The sequence below is a fragment of the Triticum aestivum genome, chromosome 1A (genome assembly GCF_018294505.1).
Source record: "Triticum aestivum cultivar Chinese Spring chromosome 1A, IWGSC CS RefSeq v2.1, whole genome shotgun sequence".
NCBI classification, from domain to species: Eukaryota; Viridiplantae; Streptophyta; class Magnoliopsida; order Poales; family Poaceae; genus Triticum; species Triticum aestivum.
Window position 1 is genome coordinate 419,827,772 of NC_057794.1, and position 16,322 is coordinate 419,844,093.

The 16,322-nt window shown below is 43.1% G+C and overlaps 2 protein-coding genes across 2 annotated transcripts; one reads left to right on the forward strand and one right to left on the reverse strand.

Moving 5' to 3' along the window:
• Positions 1-1,296: 1,296 nt before the first annotated feature.
• LOC123053721 (uncharacterized) lies at positions 1,297-7,234 on the forward strand. The gene is made up of 5 exons (XM_044477256.1): positions 1,297-1,758; positions 4,076-4,185; positions 4,311-4,682; positions 5,623-6,364; positions 6,851-7,234. The coding sequence occupies exons 1-5, from the start codon at positions 1,509-1,511 to the stop codon at positions 6,922-6,924; spliced, it is 1,548 nt and encodes a 515-aa protein (XP_044333191.1). The 5' UTR covers positions 1,297-1,508; the 3' UTR covers positions 6,925-7,234.
• Positions 7,235-8,331: 1,097 nt separating this feature from the next.
• LOC123053731 (RNA-binding protein BRN1) lies at positions 8,332-14,236 on the reverse strand. The gene is made up of 9 exons (XM_044477267.1): positions 13,817-14,236; positions 12,326-12,408; positions 11,032-11,083; positions 10,795-10,920; positions 10,602-10,684; positions 9,996-10,178; positions 9,047-9,383; positions 8,822-8,965; positions 8,332-8,734 (listed from the first exon to the last, which is right to left on the reverse strand). The coding sequence occupies exons 1-9, from the start codon at positions 14,055-14,057 to the stop codon at positions 8,604-8,606; spliced, it is 1,380 nt and encodes a 459-aa protein (XP_044333202.1). The 5' UTR covers positions 14,058-14,236; the 3' UTR covers positions 8,332-8,603.
• Positions 14,237-16,322: the final 2,086 nt, after the last annotated feature.

The following is a 16,322-nucleotide window of genomic DNA, read 5'->3' on the forward strand; positions in this document are numbered from 1 at the left end:
TCCTATTGGTTCGATAAACCTTGGTTCTTAACTAAGGGAATACTATTTGCTGCTATACTACATCACCCTTCCTCTTCGGGGAAATCCCAATGCCTATCACTAGTAGCAGTGTCCCTCGCAACACCATCGCTATAACACAGCCATCGGCCCACTCAGTATCATCGTCCAACTCCTAATGATGCCCCCACAATAGCGCTTTCCCTTATTGGCCAACAATACCGGTTGTCACTCGCAGTAGCAAAGGCACGTGGCGACCCCCGGACCACCGACACACCATCTGCAAAGCAATAGATAACATGTCGGTCACCCCCACACCTTGCAACGCCGAGTGTTGTCATCGCGCGGAACACCTTACAAACATCGAGGGGCTCCTAGCACACACCATTGACGCACTATCGTAACAGTGAACAACACGCTAAATGTTCCCTCTCCGACCTTCCAACACCGCGTGCCTCCTTGCAGCACCGATGGGGAGGCTTGCATCAGTCCACGGCGAACAACGAGTCAACGCGCAACACGACGCAAGCCACAGTGGTTGTTCTTGCAGCACAACTGTCGTCCCTCATAGTAGTGGCATGGTGAGCTCCACTGACCAGGTGTGGAAGGGATAATGAGAAGAAAGGGGAGCACGCCAGCGATGCAGGGAAGTACTTGCAACATTAGAATAGCGACGACGGCTTGCAGTCGTGGTGATATTCCCTGGTTGCGCATGGCGGCCAAAAGCTTGTGGCGCGTGAATCGTAAAAAAAGGAGCCTGATCGTGATAGATGAGGGAAAGGGAATGAAGAGGAGAATGTTTGGTGCTACCGAGGGCCAGGTGCTACTGTGATACGGGCTCCTGGGCCATCAGATTCTCAGATCGAGCGACATCTGGAAGTTGTTGTATCTGCTGGATCTATGTTCAATTTTCGAACACCTAAAATGTTTTTTTTGCAAATGTTGCAGAGTTCTTGGAAGCCATCTGATCTAAGAATCCGAGGGCCATGAGTCCGTATCACGGTAGCACGTGGCCCTCGGTAGCACCGGATATTCTCCTAGGAATGAAGGTGGTTCGTGGATAATTCGGCGCGTGCTACGTGGAGGATGCACGAGGACGCGTGGCAAGGACGGACGACACTTGTGGCATCATCAACCGATGGGTTAGAAACGTTTTTCTTAAATTTGTAATTTTGTTTAAGAAAAACATATAAGGATTTTATTTATCACTAATAGTGACAAGCTAAAATCATTTACGCTGTCAGCAGACTTGCGCAATAAATGCAGCGGCCAGGCCATCACCCCTTGTCCTCGCACGCAGCCCCCCCTCTCTCTCCCACCATTTCCACTCCACCACCCCACCTCCTCAGTCCTCACCCGTGCGCGCCGCACTGCTCTGCTGTGCTGTGTAGCATACGCGGCGACGCCACAAGCCCAAACCCTAGCGAGCCTCACGTGGGTCCCGTCCCCGCCCCTGCTCTGCTCCACCCGGCGGCAATGGTGGCGGGCGGTGATGCGTGAGGGCGCGCGCCATGGGAAAGGCGGCCGGGGGGCAGCGGGAGCAGCAGCCGCCGGGGGCGGCGGCGGAGGTAGGGGGAGAAGGAAGAAGAAGAGGAAGAAGCTGCAGCGGATGCCGCCGGTCCGTGCGTCCGCAATGCGTGGCCGCGCTCCTTCTCGGCGCCGCCGTGGTCCTCTCCGCCCTGTTCTGGCTGCCGCCCTTCGCCGGGCGCCACCGCGGCCGCCGAGCTGGGCCGCCGGATCCCCCGGGGGACGCGCTCGCAGGTCAGCTCGCATTGCGAGATCTCGGCCACCTTCAGTTTTTAAATTGCTTAGTTTTTAAATCGATCTCGTTGTGTGGACGCCAACGCCACGAGTGGTGACTAAATCAGCGACTAGACTTTGGAGATTCGCGGGTGATTCAAGCATAGTTTTGCGCCTCTGAGAGTAAATATGAACCAAAATACTTGCATCTGGTAGTTCTTTTATCTGTTTCCTTTTTTCTCCAATACATGTTTTTATTAGCTTCTGCCAGCCCAAATTCGGACACATACGGTATAACACAGTTATCTAGGTGCTATCTTGCTGGTAAACATGATAGGAAATGTCGGCCAAACCACCAAATCTTCTTTGTGCCAATTTCGGCCAGTCTGGATGGCCGCTGAGTTGCCACATTGTGTTCACTCAGTTTTTTTCCCTATCTGGATAGCAAACAATTTTTTTAGGGTGCTCTTGGTGGCGCTTCTAGGGGAGTTTCTGGTGCAGATTTGTGATTTTTTTTTCTTAGTTACTGTGGAGCTCAATGTGTGAACGATGCGTGCATTTAGTTATTAATGTTAGCTAACAAAGGTTTAAAATCAGTTGTGGTGTATTCTCTTATTGTATTGTCTCTAGAACTATGGTGGACGAAAAGAATAAATCCATTTTCTTAGTACATGCCGCAGTGGGAGTTTTTGTGTATTGAAGATCTGGGTATAGATATATGCTTGAGCTGGCGGTAGGAGAACTAAAAATGGGCCTTGTTGGCTATCTATGGTATTTGTTCATGAAAACATCGTTTTATAGATCTTAGTTCTTGCCAAAAAATTATTGAAAGGTCACATTAGAAGATCATGGCAACTGCATAGAAATACAAGATTTTACCGAATAGTTATGTATTGATGTTATGACATCCTGACACGATTTTCAGTGTAAGAAACGGCAACCTTTCATGGGCCGGTGAGATAATATCCCGACAAAAATTGCCATAAAAGAAAGGCACCTTTTGGATAGATTAGATCAATAGATAACGTTAGACTTCCAAGATCATGACAAAAGTTGCCGTGAAAACGTCAATGCTTTGCCGAATAGACATGTTCACGACAAAAAGCTGCGATAGATAAGGAACTCCTTTTTCAATGGTGATGTTATAAAGTCCAAATAAAAAAATTGTGCAAGAAGAGACAACAGTTTAATGACGGGTTATGTCATGAGGTCCCAACAAAACTTGCCGTGGTAGAAGAGTCAATACTTTACGTAATGGTGACGTTAGAAGACTCGACAAAAAGTGCTTCCCTGGAAAAAAGATTACTTATAAAATAGTGATGCCTGAAGTTTCCATGCCTTAACAAAAACTGCCGCGATAGAAAAGGCAAAAGTTTATAAAATGGTGACATTAGAAGTTGATGTTAGAAATAATTTTCTTTTCATATACGGAATGGTGGTAGCTATATTGAACTGATGGAAGTGATTATGTCAGCTCTTGGAGATATAATTTTGATGTAAAGAACCTTTGAGGAGAGTATGGTCAATGCACGGAAGTGTGAGTTCGCTAGTTCAGTGTATGCATAATTTTGTCTACAGTGAGCTCTAATCTTTCAGGGAATCAGGGAAATAGATCGAAACATTGAAATAATTGGGTTCCTATATGCAAGAAAGGGTGTTATCAGTTTTAAGAATGCCAATTTATAAATGAAACGAACACCTAGGGCATCCAACAAATAGCAAGGTCTTAGTTATGATACTAGATATTGTGTGAAACCTGTCTAAGTAGCTTTGATCACACAAAAGTAGAAAAAATGGAACATGGTCCTTCTACATTTGCATCCACATGATGCGGCTAGGAGAAAAAATGCCTTGAATCTTATTTACAAATATGGGGCATGTTTGGTTGGCCTCCACATTTAGTCACACTTTTGTGCCACAAGTGTGGCATGCCACAGTTTTTGTGGTGGCCAAATTGGTCGCCACACTTATGGCAAAAGTTGGCTAGCAACCGAGTCTGGCAAGTGAGGTATGTGACTAAAAAAGTGCGGAGTGCCACAGTTGTGGCTGTAACCAAACGCTTGCCACAGTTTGCCACACTTGTGGCACAGAAGTGTGGCAAAGTGTGGATGGCAACCAAACATGCCCATGACCTTTAACAATCATTAATAGTTTAATACTCATGTCCGCTCAGTTGAGGTAATGTCTGTCTCTTTTACTTGTTTACTTCACTAATGATTCCCATTTTGACTTCTCGAGAACTAGTGTGTTGTGATCTTTTCTGTTGAGCTTTAAAATAAATATTTCAGCATGACATTATTGAGAATATTTGGCAATTGAAGTACTCCTCTTTTTGCAGCTGATATAGTGGCAAGCTTTGTGCTACAAAAGACGGTTTCAGAGTTGAATGAAAGTATACCTAAGCTTGAGTTTGACATCTATGAGGAAATTGGCATCCCTAACTCTACTGTAAGGCAGAAATGCTGCACCTTATTTATTTACTTCATGTTTTTTTTTGCGAATCTTCTTCCTGTCATGTACAGTGTGCCCCACAATCTGTCAACGTAATTCCTGATTCCTAAATGATTGTACAGGTTGCTGTAAATTTTCTACAACCATCAGGTGCATCAAACTGGACAAATGTCATCTTCAGCGTTGTGCCTTATCCAAAATACTCAACTATGTCATCAACATGGTTGAGCATTCTTAGGTCTCATTTCATGTCCTTGGTTGTACAGCAGTCAACACTCCAATTGACAGAGTCGCTGTTTGGGAACTCATCATTCTTCGAGGTGCTTAAGTTCCCTGGAGGAATAACCATTATCCCTCCGCAAGCTGCTTTTCTTGTGCAGAAGCCTTATGCATCTTTCAACTTCACTCTGAATTTCCCAATCGACAAGGTACAGGATAAAACAAATGAGTTGAAAGACCAAATGAGGGCAGGACTACTTCTCGATACCAATGAGGTTGGTGCTAGCATCTGGTTGAGTTCTATTTAATATTTTCCATTCTAGCAATAACTACCATGTCATGTTAGTTTAGTTTTACACACTTGTCACCGCCAAATTGCTGTAGAACCAAATCTGAAAGGTTGGATGCTTGGTTTTTTTCTTTTTTTTTGAAAGGAATGCTTGCTTCTTGTTATTTGTCTTGGGTTTGATTCCTGCGTCCGCATTTGTATGCAAAAGCAGAACAACCATGTACATGACCACATAAAATTCATTTTATACTCATGTACCTGAACTCCATGTCCTCTGAGTAGTTTCTCTGCTAGGGACAAAGTACACCAGGAATATTTTGTTTTTGTATACATGTATGGCCGTATGGGCGAACATGCAAGAAACACATATGGGATTTTTTTTCCTTCCCATTTTCCTATTTTTGTAGAGTTAAATATTAAGAACGAAAAGAACGTACTTACTCCCTCCGTCCGCGAATAAGTGTACATCTAGCTTTTGTTCTAAGTCAAAGTTTTAAATTTTGACTAACTTTATAGAAAATAGTAGTAACATATATGACATAAAATTGCTATATTATCAAAGTACATTTCAAGAAGAATCTAGTGATACTAATTTGGTGCCATAAATGCTTTTACTTTTTCCTAGAAAGGTGGTCAAAGTTTTAAAACTTTGACTTAAGACAAAAGCTAGATGTACACTTATTCGTGGACGGAGGGAGTATATGCAATATAAATGATCTAACACAGCAATCAATACTCAATAGCAGTACGACAGTATGGGTAGAGATCGTAACTTGGAACTCCATACTTGCCCTAAGACTCTTATTTTGTTGAATGTTCCAAAATGTTGGACGGGGAAGCATAATTTTCCAAGGTCATAATATGTGAAGTGAATATTATATGCTGCTTTTCTTTTTTAGTTGATCCCCTGTTCACATGCTTTGCAGATCCTTTATATCAAATTGACAAATTTGGAAGGTTCAACGGTTGCTCCTCCAACAGTTGTTCGGTCCTCCATTATTCTAGAAGTTGGGAATCACCAGCCTTCCCCTCCAAGAATGAAGCAGTTGGCACAAACGATCGCTAATTCATCTTCAGGAAACTTGGGACTAAATCACACTGTATTTGGCAAAGTAAAGCAGATAAGTCTTTCGTCGTATCTGCGGCATTCTTTGCACAGCGGGAGTGATAGTGATGCACCAAGCCCCGCACCCATGACTCATGAAGATCATCGCCATCACCACCACCATCATCATCACCACCACCACCACCACCACCATCACCACCACCATAGCCACCACCGTAGTCATGAAGTAATTAGGCATTTGCCTCCATCTCCTGCACCTGTACATCCTCCTGTGGAACAGCCCAAATATAGATCTCCATCCCCATCTGGTTATTCATATGGATACACCAATAAGCCAAAAAATAAGGCTCCTGTGGCCCCAGCGGCTGAGCCAGTAGTTAGGAATCATCATTATGCTTCCCCTCCCACCATGCCTCATGCAGTGTCACCATCTTCTGTCAGTCCATCACCTTCTGCTCGTCACTCTACAAATATTCCCAACAGGCACCATAGTTCCCCTGCTCCATCTCCAGCAAATGTGAAGCCCCCGCTGCATACAGTGTCTCTCGCTCATGCACATCATCCTGCTCAAGTGCCAGCTGTGGCCCCTGCTCCCAACACATGTGAGTCTTCTCTATCTTTTCTCATTTCCACAGCTGCCAGACATTGCTAATATCAACCAACATTTATCAAGGCTTGGAGTTGGTAGATTGTTCTATGTACAGAATAGCAGTTTTATTCCATGCAGACCTCAGCGATCAGTTATCGTGCTTGTCACTGCAATTTGAGTGATTTACTAAAATGATTTGGTGTACTGTGAATTTGTGATGCTAAACGAGTCCATCTAAACTGCACTGCTATGTCGGTGATACTGATGAGACTAGCTAATAGCTTAATGCATGTCTCAAGGAATCCTTACAAAAAGACATGCTTAGTATCATCTTTGTTCGCTGTTTCAATATTTTTTATTCATGCTAGGAAATTTTTCATCCTGTTATCTGTGTTGTCACGTGTAGACTATCCAATTATACATCCTGATACCTACCTGTCATGTAAATTAGCAGCATATCCTCTCCTGCAACTTACCATCCGCTGTTTTGTTATTACAGCATTTGCCACCCGAAGGCATTCCTGTCAATGGGCACTTGCGATGCTATTGTGTTTGCTGGCTGGTCTACCATGACAGAGCTAAGGTAGCATGCTGAAGGCAGTCCAAAATAAAAAAAAGCCTTCAAGAGCTAGCATGCTGTTTTCAGGAGGTCGCATTAGGCGTGAAAAACTGTGCACCCTATGAGCAGGGGGTGTTTGTTATAGCATGTAAATACTGGTGTTGGGGTATAAGCCAGGCAACTGGGCATCTCTGTGTATAGTGGTCAAAGCCAGAGGCGGCGGGCCCTTCAGTGTCGTTGCACATGTTTTGCCCAGTCTTGCTGTGCAGTGGTGAACAAAAGATGATGGAATCCAGTATAAAAGTTTATACTGTTTGTTGTCCGCGTGTAGCGGTTGCCTCCGGTTCAAATTCTCAGGGGTTTGAATTTTGCGTGGACCGATGCTCAATGATTCTCCTGAATAGTAAACCTGAGCATCAGAAGGCGTGATGATGTGTTTTGATGACACATTGCGCCTTGAATTTGACATCCTACATGATCATTCTGACAAACCAGGGTTTCAAACCCCTGATGGCAGTTGCAGGGATTTCAAGGCAAGCCATTTTTGGCTGGCTGGGATTCACCTGAGCATGTTTCCAAATTTCACTTGGGATCTAGGAAATTTGTGTCTGAAAATGCGTTTTTTTTCTTTCTTTCACGTGGTCGGCAATAGCATATGGTCGATGCAAAGCAGCGTGATTGTGAGCTTCATTTCAGGTGAAGCACCAACTTTGTGAAACTGTGTCCATGGAGCTGCAGTTGTGACTGAGTGGTTCAGAACAGCCATTTTAAAGTCGACTGGAAGTAAATGACTCAGCAGCCTGAAAATGCTAAATGGAGCTTGAGCTCCATGTAGGGCGACTTTAAAAATATATATCATACTTTTATGTTTCAAAAGATTCTGAAAAAATTCACATATACCAAACACATAATGTACACATGTATAAAATTTCATGTTGAAATACATTAAAATGAGAGCTACAGAAAAGGAAAAACTTTGTGCCTTCTTAGCACATGAAGTCCACGATTTTTTTTCAGCTCACAATTCAAGGTATTTCATCATCAAATTTTACACACATATGTACATTACACCCTCGTAAACGTGTATGTTTCTTTTCAGAAATTTTGAAACTGAAAGTTAAAATTTTGAATTAAAATAACAGGCTCCATGGAGCCCGTCCTCCAAAACACCCTACTCCTTGCAATCGAGCTAATTTAGCCTAGTAGTAACATGTTACGATCTACTCCTCACAATCGAGCTAATTTAACCTAGTAGTAATATGTTGTTGATGTAGTAATAGCTACGCTCAGCTCATCCTAAAGGCAGGCCCATGAGACTTAAAGAAGCCACTCCATCCCATACAATATACGAAAAGGGCTATTCACACACAAAATTCATCAAGACACTAGGGCACGTCAAAACTTTAGGAAAACAAGCGGAATTCAGTAGAAAAAAGGGAGCAATTGAATGAATCAATGTCTGATGTACAATGGGTCTGAATCTGATGGTACAGATGCTACAACTATGCTGCGACAAAATACACACTTTAGCAGTTTTCAAGAATGTTGAATTGAATTGAGCCAAGATACACAAGCCCCCACCGAAGACGACACATGGTGGTGGCCAGAAGAAACAATGGGACGAACGATCAATTGTGCGACACATATGTACCGGTTTTTCCTGATCGTGTTGGAGGGTATCGACTGGGCGCTGTCAATAAAGTTTATTGTGCTTGCTGTTGTCTCTCTTGAGTTGTACTTTCAGCTTTTTACCACCTAATTGGAACCCATTCATCATACTTATGGCTGCCTGCGCAGGAGCAGGAGAATCGTAGCTTACGAAACCTGCATCCAGCCAGGAACGAATTAACAAAAATCATGATGGTATGATGCCAGTCCTAAGAAATCCAGCTAGAAGGAAGAATTAGTTACCAAAGCATTTACTAGCACCGGTCGTTTTGTCTACAAACACTTTGGCACTCAATACTCTACCAAAACTCTGAAATGCATTTGCTAGATCTTGGTCGCCGAATTCTTGCGGGATGTGATAGATAAACAAGTTAGCTCCAGGAGGACCTGTGCACATGAAACACATCATCTGTAAAACATACCTGAGAAGAAATAAAAAATGGAATGACTATATTAAAGGAGACAAACCCTCTAGCTGAGGACCAGTGTTGCTGCTGGTACTTGAAGATGTGGGAGATGTAGCATTTGCATTCGGAACTTTAACTGAATTAAGAGAATTCATGTAAGGACGACTATTGATGCCACCACCAGGATATGACCCAGGATACTGCATACCAGGCCCAGCTGGATAAGGGCTGCCCAACTGCATTGAATTGAATGACCTTGCAACTGAATTAGGGGATAGTTCAGAATTAACGCCCCGTATTGAGCTTCCTTGATTGACAGGCTGAACCATATTCTGGAAGCCTGCTTGATTTTGCATTGGAGATAAAGGGTACTGCATAAGCCCATAGGTTCCTTGTGGCTGCACATATCAATAACTGAGAGTTATATACCACAACACAAGGCGTATCATATTCAGGGCTAGTGTGGTGGGCACTAATCAAAGGTCATAGAGCATTAACATGCCATTGATTCAAGCCATTTTGGACCTTGCTTAACACTACTAGCACATTAAGAAAGATAGGTCATTGGTGTTAAAATTATATCTTGTAATGGTTCTGATGTAGTTTTCCATGTTTGGTACTCTATCTGTTGATGTTTTGGCTTTGTTGCCTTACATCAACTTTAATAAAGATGGCTATGTGCATCACAATGATGCAGAGGCCGGGGGTTTCAACCTCCTATTCTATTTTTTTAAGAAAGATAGGAAATCGCAGCAGTTCAAAACAATGCCTTTTCTGTTTGGTTGGTTGCAACAGTACATGTGCAACAACTATACAAAGGTTATAGACATAGAACAACATGAATAGCGAAAGGTGGAAACAAACATTTCCACTTTCCTCAAAACATGCTCTTGAACAGTCATTTCTTTCAGCAAACTGAAAATCTATTCTAAGAATAAGCTCAAGATTATAGGAATAGCCTTTTATTGTATGGGCACAATAAGCTCAAGGTTTCAGTATCATAAATTCACCTGGTAGCCAAATCCGTTATATGGAGGCACATATCCCATCTGTAAGGCACCAAATAATGAACTCTGTTGCATGGCATTTGCATTTGACATATTAGACGGCGGAAATTGAGCCTTTTGTGCTTTTCGAGCCTGCCTTTCTTTTTCTGTGTCAGCCCATTTTACAACCAAAGGTACACTTGAACCCTGAGAAAAAAGATCAAGGCATGTCAGGGTATATTTACCAATCATGAAGTTGCAGAAGAAAGGGAAATAACTAATACAAATGTGCATAATATTGTCCAAGATTCCAATTTCCAACCATTATATTTTGTTTTTTTAACTCAAAATGTAGCAAACAAACTGGATAATTCCTGTTTTTGTAAGCCTGGTGCCATTACTTGTATGAGAGATCAAGAATGTTCAGATCAAATAGGTCAGCAGAATCCACCACACATGTGGGCGAAGCAATTTCTGCACTCAACAATGGTTATTTGATCTGGATATACTAAAATTTTGCTGTATGTATTAAAACCTTCGTCTTCCCTCACTTTCTTTATGCACTGCAAGTGATTTTGAATTTGGCTAAAGAGAACTGCAATTGCTTTGAGTCCTCATGTTTTCACAAACCTCTATTTTGTGCTTCCCATTTAAAGCTTCGATAGCTGCCACAGCCTGGTCTTTTGTTTCATACTTCAGAAAGGCACAGCCGGCTGCAACACCCACAGTTGGTAAGCAGCTAAATGTGCAAGCAAGTGTAGAAGAAAAGTAATGTTCATTTGAAGTCATAAGAAAATCAACTGGTCCCACAAGAAATTTTTACCTTTGCTCGTCTGTTGTGAACCTCTCAAAATCTGCAAATCTTTGATATTTCCATATTGTGAAAATAAATCAGTCATTTCAGCATCTGTTACATTTTTGGGGAGCATTCCGATGAAAAGTTTGTGCTCTGGAAGTATCGGTGAAGACATGTCAGCACAATGAGAAACAAAACAAACTTCGATCAATAATTGATACACAAGTTTGCTTGTGAATGAAATAATTTTAGAGAGCCTCATACCCAGCCTTTCCAACTCTCCATCGGCATATTTTACTTGCAATGGACTTGGGGCCTGGTTCCAAACACAGACAAAATGGGAAAAAATGTTAATGACATTCAGAGAGAAGTAACAGCAGCCCTTGCAAAATTGTATTGATGTTCGGTGAATATGCAAAGAAGATGTTGGTTATGCTCATTGATCATGATAAGGATGTGTCACATCTTTCTGAAGTAGATATAGACATTTTATTCACGTTCATATAACCTCAAAAAGGCTTGATGCCAAAACAGCCCCAATCCCTTTGGTCATTTCGCTTTTCGTGCTGGCCAAAAGAAAACCTGTGATCACCAAAAGAACTACTACTAAGCCATTGGACTGCCCTTTCCATATCTACCAGCCAACATGGTCTAAAATATCATAATTGGGACCGCTGGTGCATCACTCTTAGCTAAGCTTAGGCACCTGCTTTCTGAATTTATCCAAAATCGACATATCAAAGATTCCTGGCTACAAGGTTTTAGATCTGATCAGCTACATCAATTCTACAAGAAAAGATAAGTCTGACAGAAATCCACTTGATACCAGTCATGTACAACAATGTAACATCCTTCATATTCTAGGGGTGCCAACAGAGCAATTTGGAGCAGTAATAATAACTGAAGTGATTCATAAAATATTTGAAACACTTTTGTCTGCACTACTATACTGTGTCTACGGCTAGCATAATGGATGATGACATGCATTCCACATAGACATTAACACAGTTTGCCTTGACCAGATTAAGGACACACCTGGAGCAACTTTTTTCTAAGAACAAACTAAAAGAAAGTGCCAAATTAATAAGTTAGATTAACTGTACTAACAATCCATCAGTTGGTCAAGTGTGGGCATGGACGATTTTGTTGACAGTATTCATCAGTTAACCAAAATCTTGAATGCAAGTCAGACAAATCATTCTTCTACATCATAGTCTATACGCAGGATCATTTGGGCCAAATAGGCAAACTCAAAATGGTTATCTTAAATGCAAATATAGCGACAATGGTCAGTCAGAAAAAAACTTTACAGATCACCAATAATGAACCAACTTCCTGGGAATCTCCCACTAAGTATTCACTTAAGACTTAACCCTAACTAGACCAGCATAGACATGTACTGCATTCCTGGTTCATCCACTGCCAAGAATACCCAACATTCAAGAGCTCCCAACAACAACAGATCCAGAAAGAACCCTTTAGATGCATCAGTTGGTTAAATTATACCCGAGTTACCCAGGCAGATACATGTGAAACAAGAAGGGTTGTGTCTGCATACCCCAGGAAGCGTGCGTTTGTTGTGAAATGCATTCACTGCCTTGTCAGCCTCCTCCCTTGATGGGCAGATCAGGAAGCAGCAGCCTGCAATGTACAACATACTGTATATCAAGATCAAACTAAAACATCATGAGGAGAGACTACAGTCGAGCAAAAACAGAACACAAAATACAACTAAAAACCTACTGGGACACCAATACCAACAAAAGACTCTCATATGAAAACACCAGTGTAATACCGAAGTTTGTCGCAAACAGGATTGTGAATTTGCATATGCAGCAAAACATCTTATGACGTTCACATGTAACTACTCCTGGGAGAACAAATGCAAAACAATCAATCCCTACTAACAAGAACAGATATAATTCAAACCAATCAAATCGAAGAAGCACTGATTCCCCATGGTATAGGGAAGTACTCTCCTAGGACAAGTTCTAAATAGTTACCATCAGATTTCATAATCTTGAATCATGATCTCGTAGTAGGGAAATGTAAGGTAAAATAGCCCAAAAAAAATCCAGAGCAAAACCTCGAAATACCACGCGAAGGTAAATTCCTTGATGGGACCAACGGAATTCTGAAATCCACCGAAACGGCAACAAACACATTACAATTCCACTGGTCCTAAATTCCAGCCTATCGCACGTACAGAGAAGACACACCTTCGTCCAGCTATTGGTTGAAATGAATTTATGTACTAACAAGGACAGCTTATATCTGTGGTCCAATCTGCCAGCTTAAATTCGAGCTCAAGTCCATCTAAAAATTTAGCCATGACCAAACGTTTAATTCCACATCCCATGATCGAAAAACACACACGCACGCACGCACGCACCCGAGAAGCAACAAAGTTCTCCAGAGAAGAAAATTTACCAATCCGACACCAGAAAAAATGAAATTCGGAGTTCAGACCCAACGCTTGCGAGCAACACTAAATTCCAACATTTTTTACTGGCATGGGTAAAACCCCACTGATTCAGCACAAAATCCGAGCTCGAGCGGCCGAGGAGCAGAGAATCTGATGCAGCTCGGAGCTCCTACACAAGAGATGAGAAGTTGAGAACATCCAAATGAAAAACGCGGGATAAAGCAGACTTGGGCAAACGTTTTGACTTTTCTCCGCAGGGAGTTCACACCATAGCAGAAGCTAGCAATTCAGCCCTCCCCTTGCACAAAATTCCCCACGGGCAGCGAGAATTGCGCCTAAATCGGCACGGAAGAAGCCCAATTCCCAGCAGAGCGCGAGAACTTTCAGCCGGAAGAAGCAGAAATCAGGCAGCTCAAATGGCCGGGCGGCATTGCCAGCCACCAGCAGAGCACAGACAGAGAGCACAGCGGAACCGCCGCGGGCGGGAGGAGCAGGAAAAGCCGCAAGCAAACGGTAACCGCGCCCAGATCCCGACCCAGGGAAACAAACAGAGCGGCAAAGCACGCAGGGAACGGCATTGCAAGGGGGGGAAATCCGGCGGGGCGGGGGCGTACGGATCCGGACCTCGGGACGCCTTGGTGGCCTTGTCGCGGATGACGGTGACCTCGTCGACGACGGCGACGTCGCGGAACATGGCGGCCAGCTCGGCCTCCGTCATGAGCTTGGGCACCTGGCCGACGAAGAGCTTGACGGAGCTCTCGTCCCTGCCGCCGCCGTCCTCCCCGCAGGCGTGCCCTGCTCCGGGCCCCACGGCCGCGGCGGGCTGCTGCTGCTGCTGGTCCCTGTCGCCGGCGTCCTCCGCCATTGGGCTGGGCTGGGCTGGGCTGGGCTGCCGAGCTAGCTGGCTGGCTGGCTTAGGGTTTGCGTGGGAATTTGGGGTGGCGACGGCGTAGGAGGCGGGGACGCGGACGGGGACGGAGTCGGGGCAATTAATAGTAAAATAAATAGCGGCGTAGTGAATTAGGACAGGAGAGAGGGAGGAGGGAGCAATGGATATGGTATGGTGGCAGACTGGCAGTGAGGGACAGGGAAGACAAGGTGGTGTGATTCCCACCTCCCTCCCCCCCTCCCTCTTTTTTCCCCCTCATCTTCCCCCCTTCTTTTGTCCCAACGGTTTTGCTTGCATGCTCTCGTTTTTCTTTTTGAAATTTTAATGATGGTGTTTTCCTTGTCTATGAGAGACGGTTAATGTGCATCTAATTAAGCTGTTTTTAATTTAAAAAATGGTGTTTGTTATGCTACTAGTTTAAAATTTAAGCAAAGTCAAGAGGATTTATGTGTGCCGACTGAGCGGCAACCGCTCGGTAAGTTCAAGCAAAGTCAGCTCGTGTAAAATTCCGGCGTTCTTTCGCATTTACAGAAAATTCGAGAAAAACTTTCAAGCTCAATCGATGTGATACTTGCAAACTTGTCAAAATCCCGATAGAAAAAAGAGTGTGGATTGCCACGTACAACAATATTTATACATCACATTTTTTGACAAATTTTATACATCACCATACTTGCAAACTTGTCAAAATCCCGACAGAAAAAAAAGACTTTTTGACAAATTTTGAAAAAAAATCTTTTTACCTTTATATCAACATAAATATTTACACATCACAAATTTTGACAAGTTTGCATCAATATTATGTCAACATAATTTTTGACAAATTTTGCGAAAGAATGAAAGGTAAATGACTAACAAATTGTAATGACAACCACTCCACTCCCAGCTAGTTGTTAAAATGTTACTCCCTCCATTCAGAAATATATGATATTTTGGATATTTTAATATGAACTACATATGAATTAAAATGAGTGAACAAATACATTAAAATATGTTTTTATATGCCCGAATCAAAAGAAGGTTGAAATATTTTATATTTGTGGACGGAGGGGGTACGTGCTCGTACATGCATTTTGGGGGGCTTTGGATCTTTTCCTTTAATGATCGTCCCCATGTTTTTTGCTTGCTTGAAGTGGCAGTGAAAGTAATTCACCAACCATGCAATGCAATGAGAATGGAGGCATGGACAAGGACAGGCAGGCTACCGAAAGGCAGAAGCGCGCCAATTGGAACTATCCCTCTCAGTCCTCCTACGGGGGAGCTGGCATGTCACCCTCTCTTTTCTTCTTAATCCATCTTTTTTTCGAGAAAGGGAATTCGTGATGCATCTGATAAAAATGGCAGCTGCACATGAAATAGTGTCGGGTGTATTCAGGGGAAAAGAACAAATCGCTAGGCGCACCAATCTTGCCGAGCACTCCCCGCAGGTGCTGGGTCAGTTGCCCGGTGAAAGGTCAATGTGTGGTGCAAATTGAAGATACTCCTACGTTATTTGCAGATGACTATTCTACAGAAATACTAATATCCATATTTGTTCTGATGATAATAATAATACTAGTACAAGAAAGGAAGAAGATCTTCTCGGAAGCATAGTAAAATTGCAAAAGGAAAAGAAAACTGAGAGAGGGGAACCTTCTCTTTCATCAATCAACCGAGAAAAGAAAGAGAAAAGCGACATATGCATGGTGATGCTGTGCCTGTCAATCAGAATGATCATTTTGTGGGTCGCTTTGGCATGTGTTGAGAAAAGGAAAAGACAGTGATGTCTAGCAGGGTGCGGAGTTGCCTGAAATGTTCCTGGGCATTACTGTCATAGAAGAGGAAGAAGAAGAGCTACAGTTTGTTAAATCTGTTTCGCCGCTGGCATAGAGGATGTTCCAGCACGTCACTCTCGCTTCGATCCAAGCTTTCGTTCTCGTGCCTGCGAAAGCGTGAATTCGACTAACAGCATGTACCCCTCTGTACCAAAGTATAAGACGTTTTTTTGCAGTTCAATGCATAGGCAGTAGTATATAAAAGCAGGCATTTCCATGGCAGAAAGAAAGTCCGAGTACAATACTGCACACTGAAACTGGAATTCTTTCAACCCTCTGCGATAATAATCGAGCTTAACTTGGCGCGGGCGGGAGAGAGAGAGAGAGAGAGAGAGAGAGAGAGAGAGAGAGAAGGCACTAATCGCACGGAGGAGGCCAGCGCATTCCAGTTGTCGGGAAAGGGCCAAACGAAGGAAGGGGGAGGGGG

Coding starts and splice junctions, on each gene's coding strand:
- LOC123053721 (XM_044477256.1), top strand. CDS start 1,509: ATGGGAAAGGCGGCCGGGGGGCAGCGGGAGCAGCAGCCGCCGGGGGCG. Junction 4,186..4,310: donor TTGGCATCCCTAACTCTACT/GTAAGGCAGAAA, acceptor ATGATTGTACAG/GTTGCTGTAAATTTTCTACA. Junction 6,365..6,850: donor GGCCCCTGCTCCCAACACAT/GTGAGTCTTCTC, acceptor TTGTTATTACAG/CATTTGCCACCCGAAGGCAT.
- LOC123053731 (XM_044477267.1), bottom strand. CDS start 14,057: ATGGCGGAGGACGCCGGCGACAGGGACCAGCAGCAGCAGCAGCCCGCC. Junction 11,084..12,325: donor ACAAACGCACGCTTCCTGGG/GTATGCAGACAC, acceptor GTTTGGAACCAG/GCCCCAAGTCCATTGCAAGT. Junction 9,384..9,995: donor ATAACGGATTTGGCTACCAG/GTGAATTTATGA, acceptor TGATATGTGCAG/CCACAAGGAACCTATGGGCT.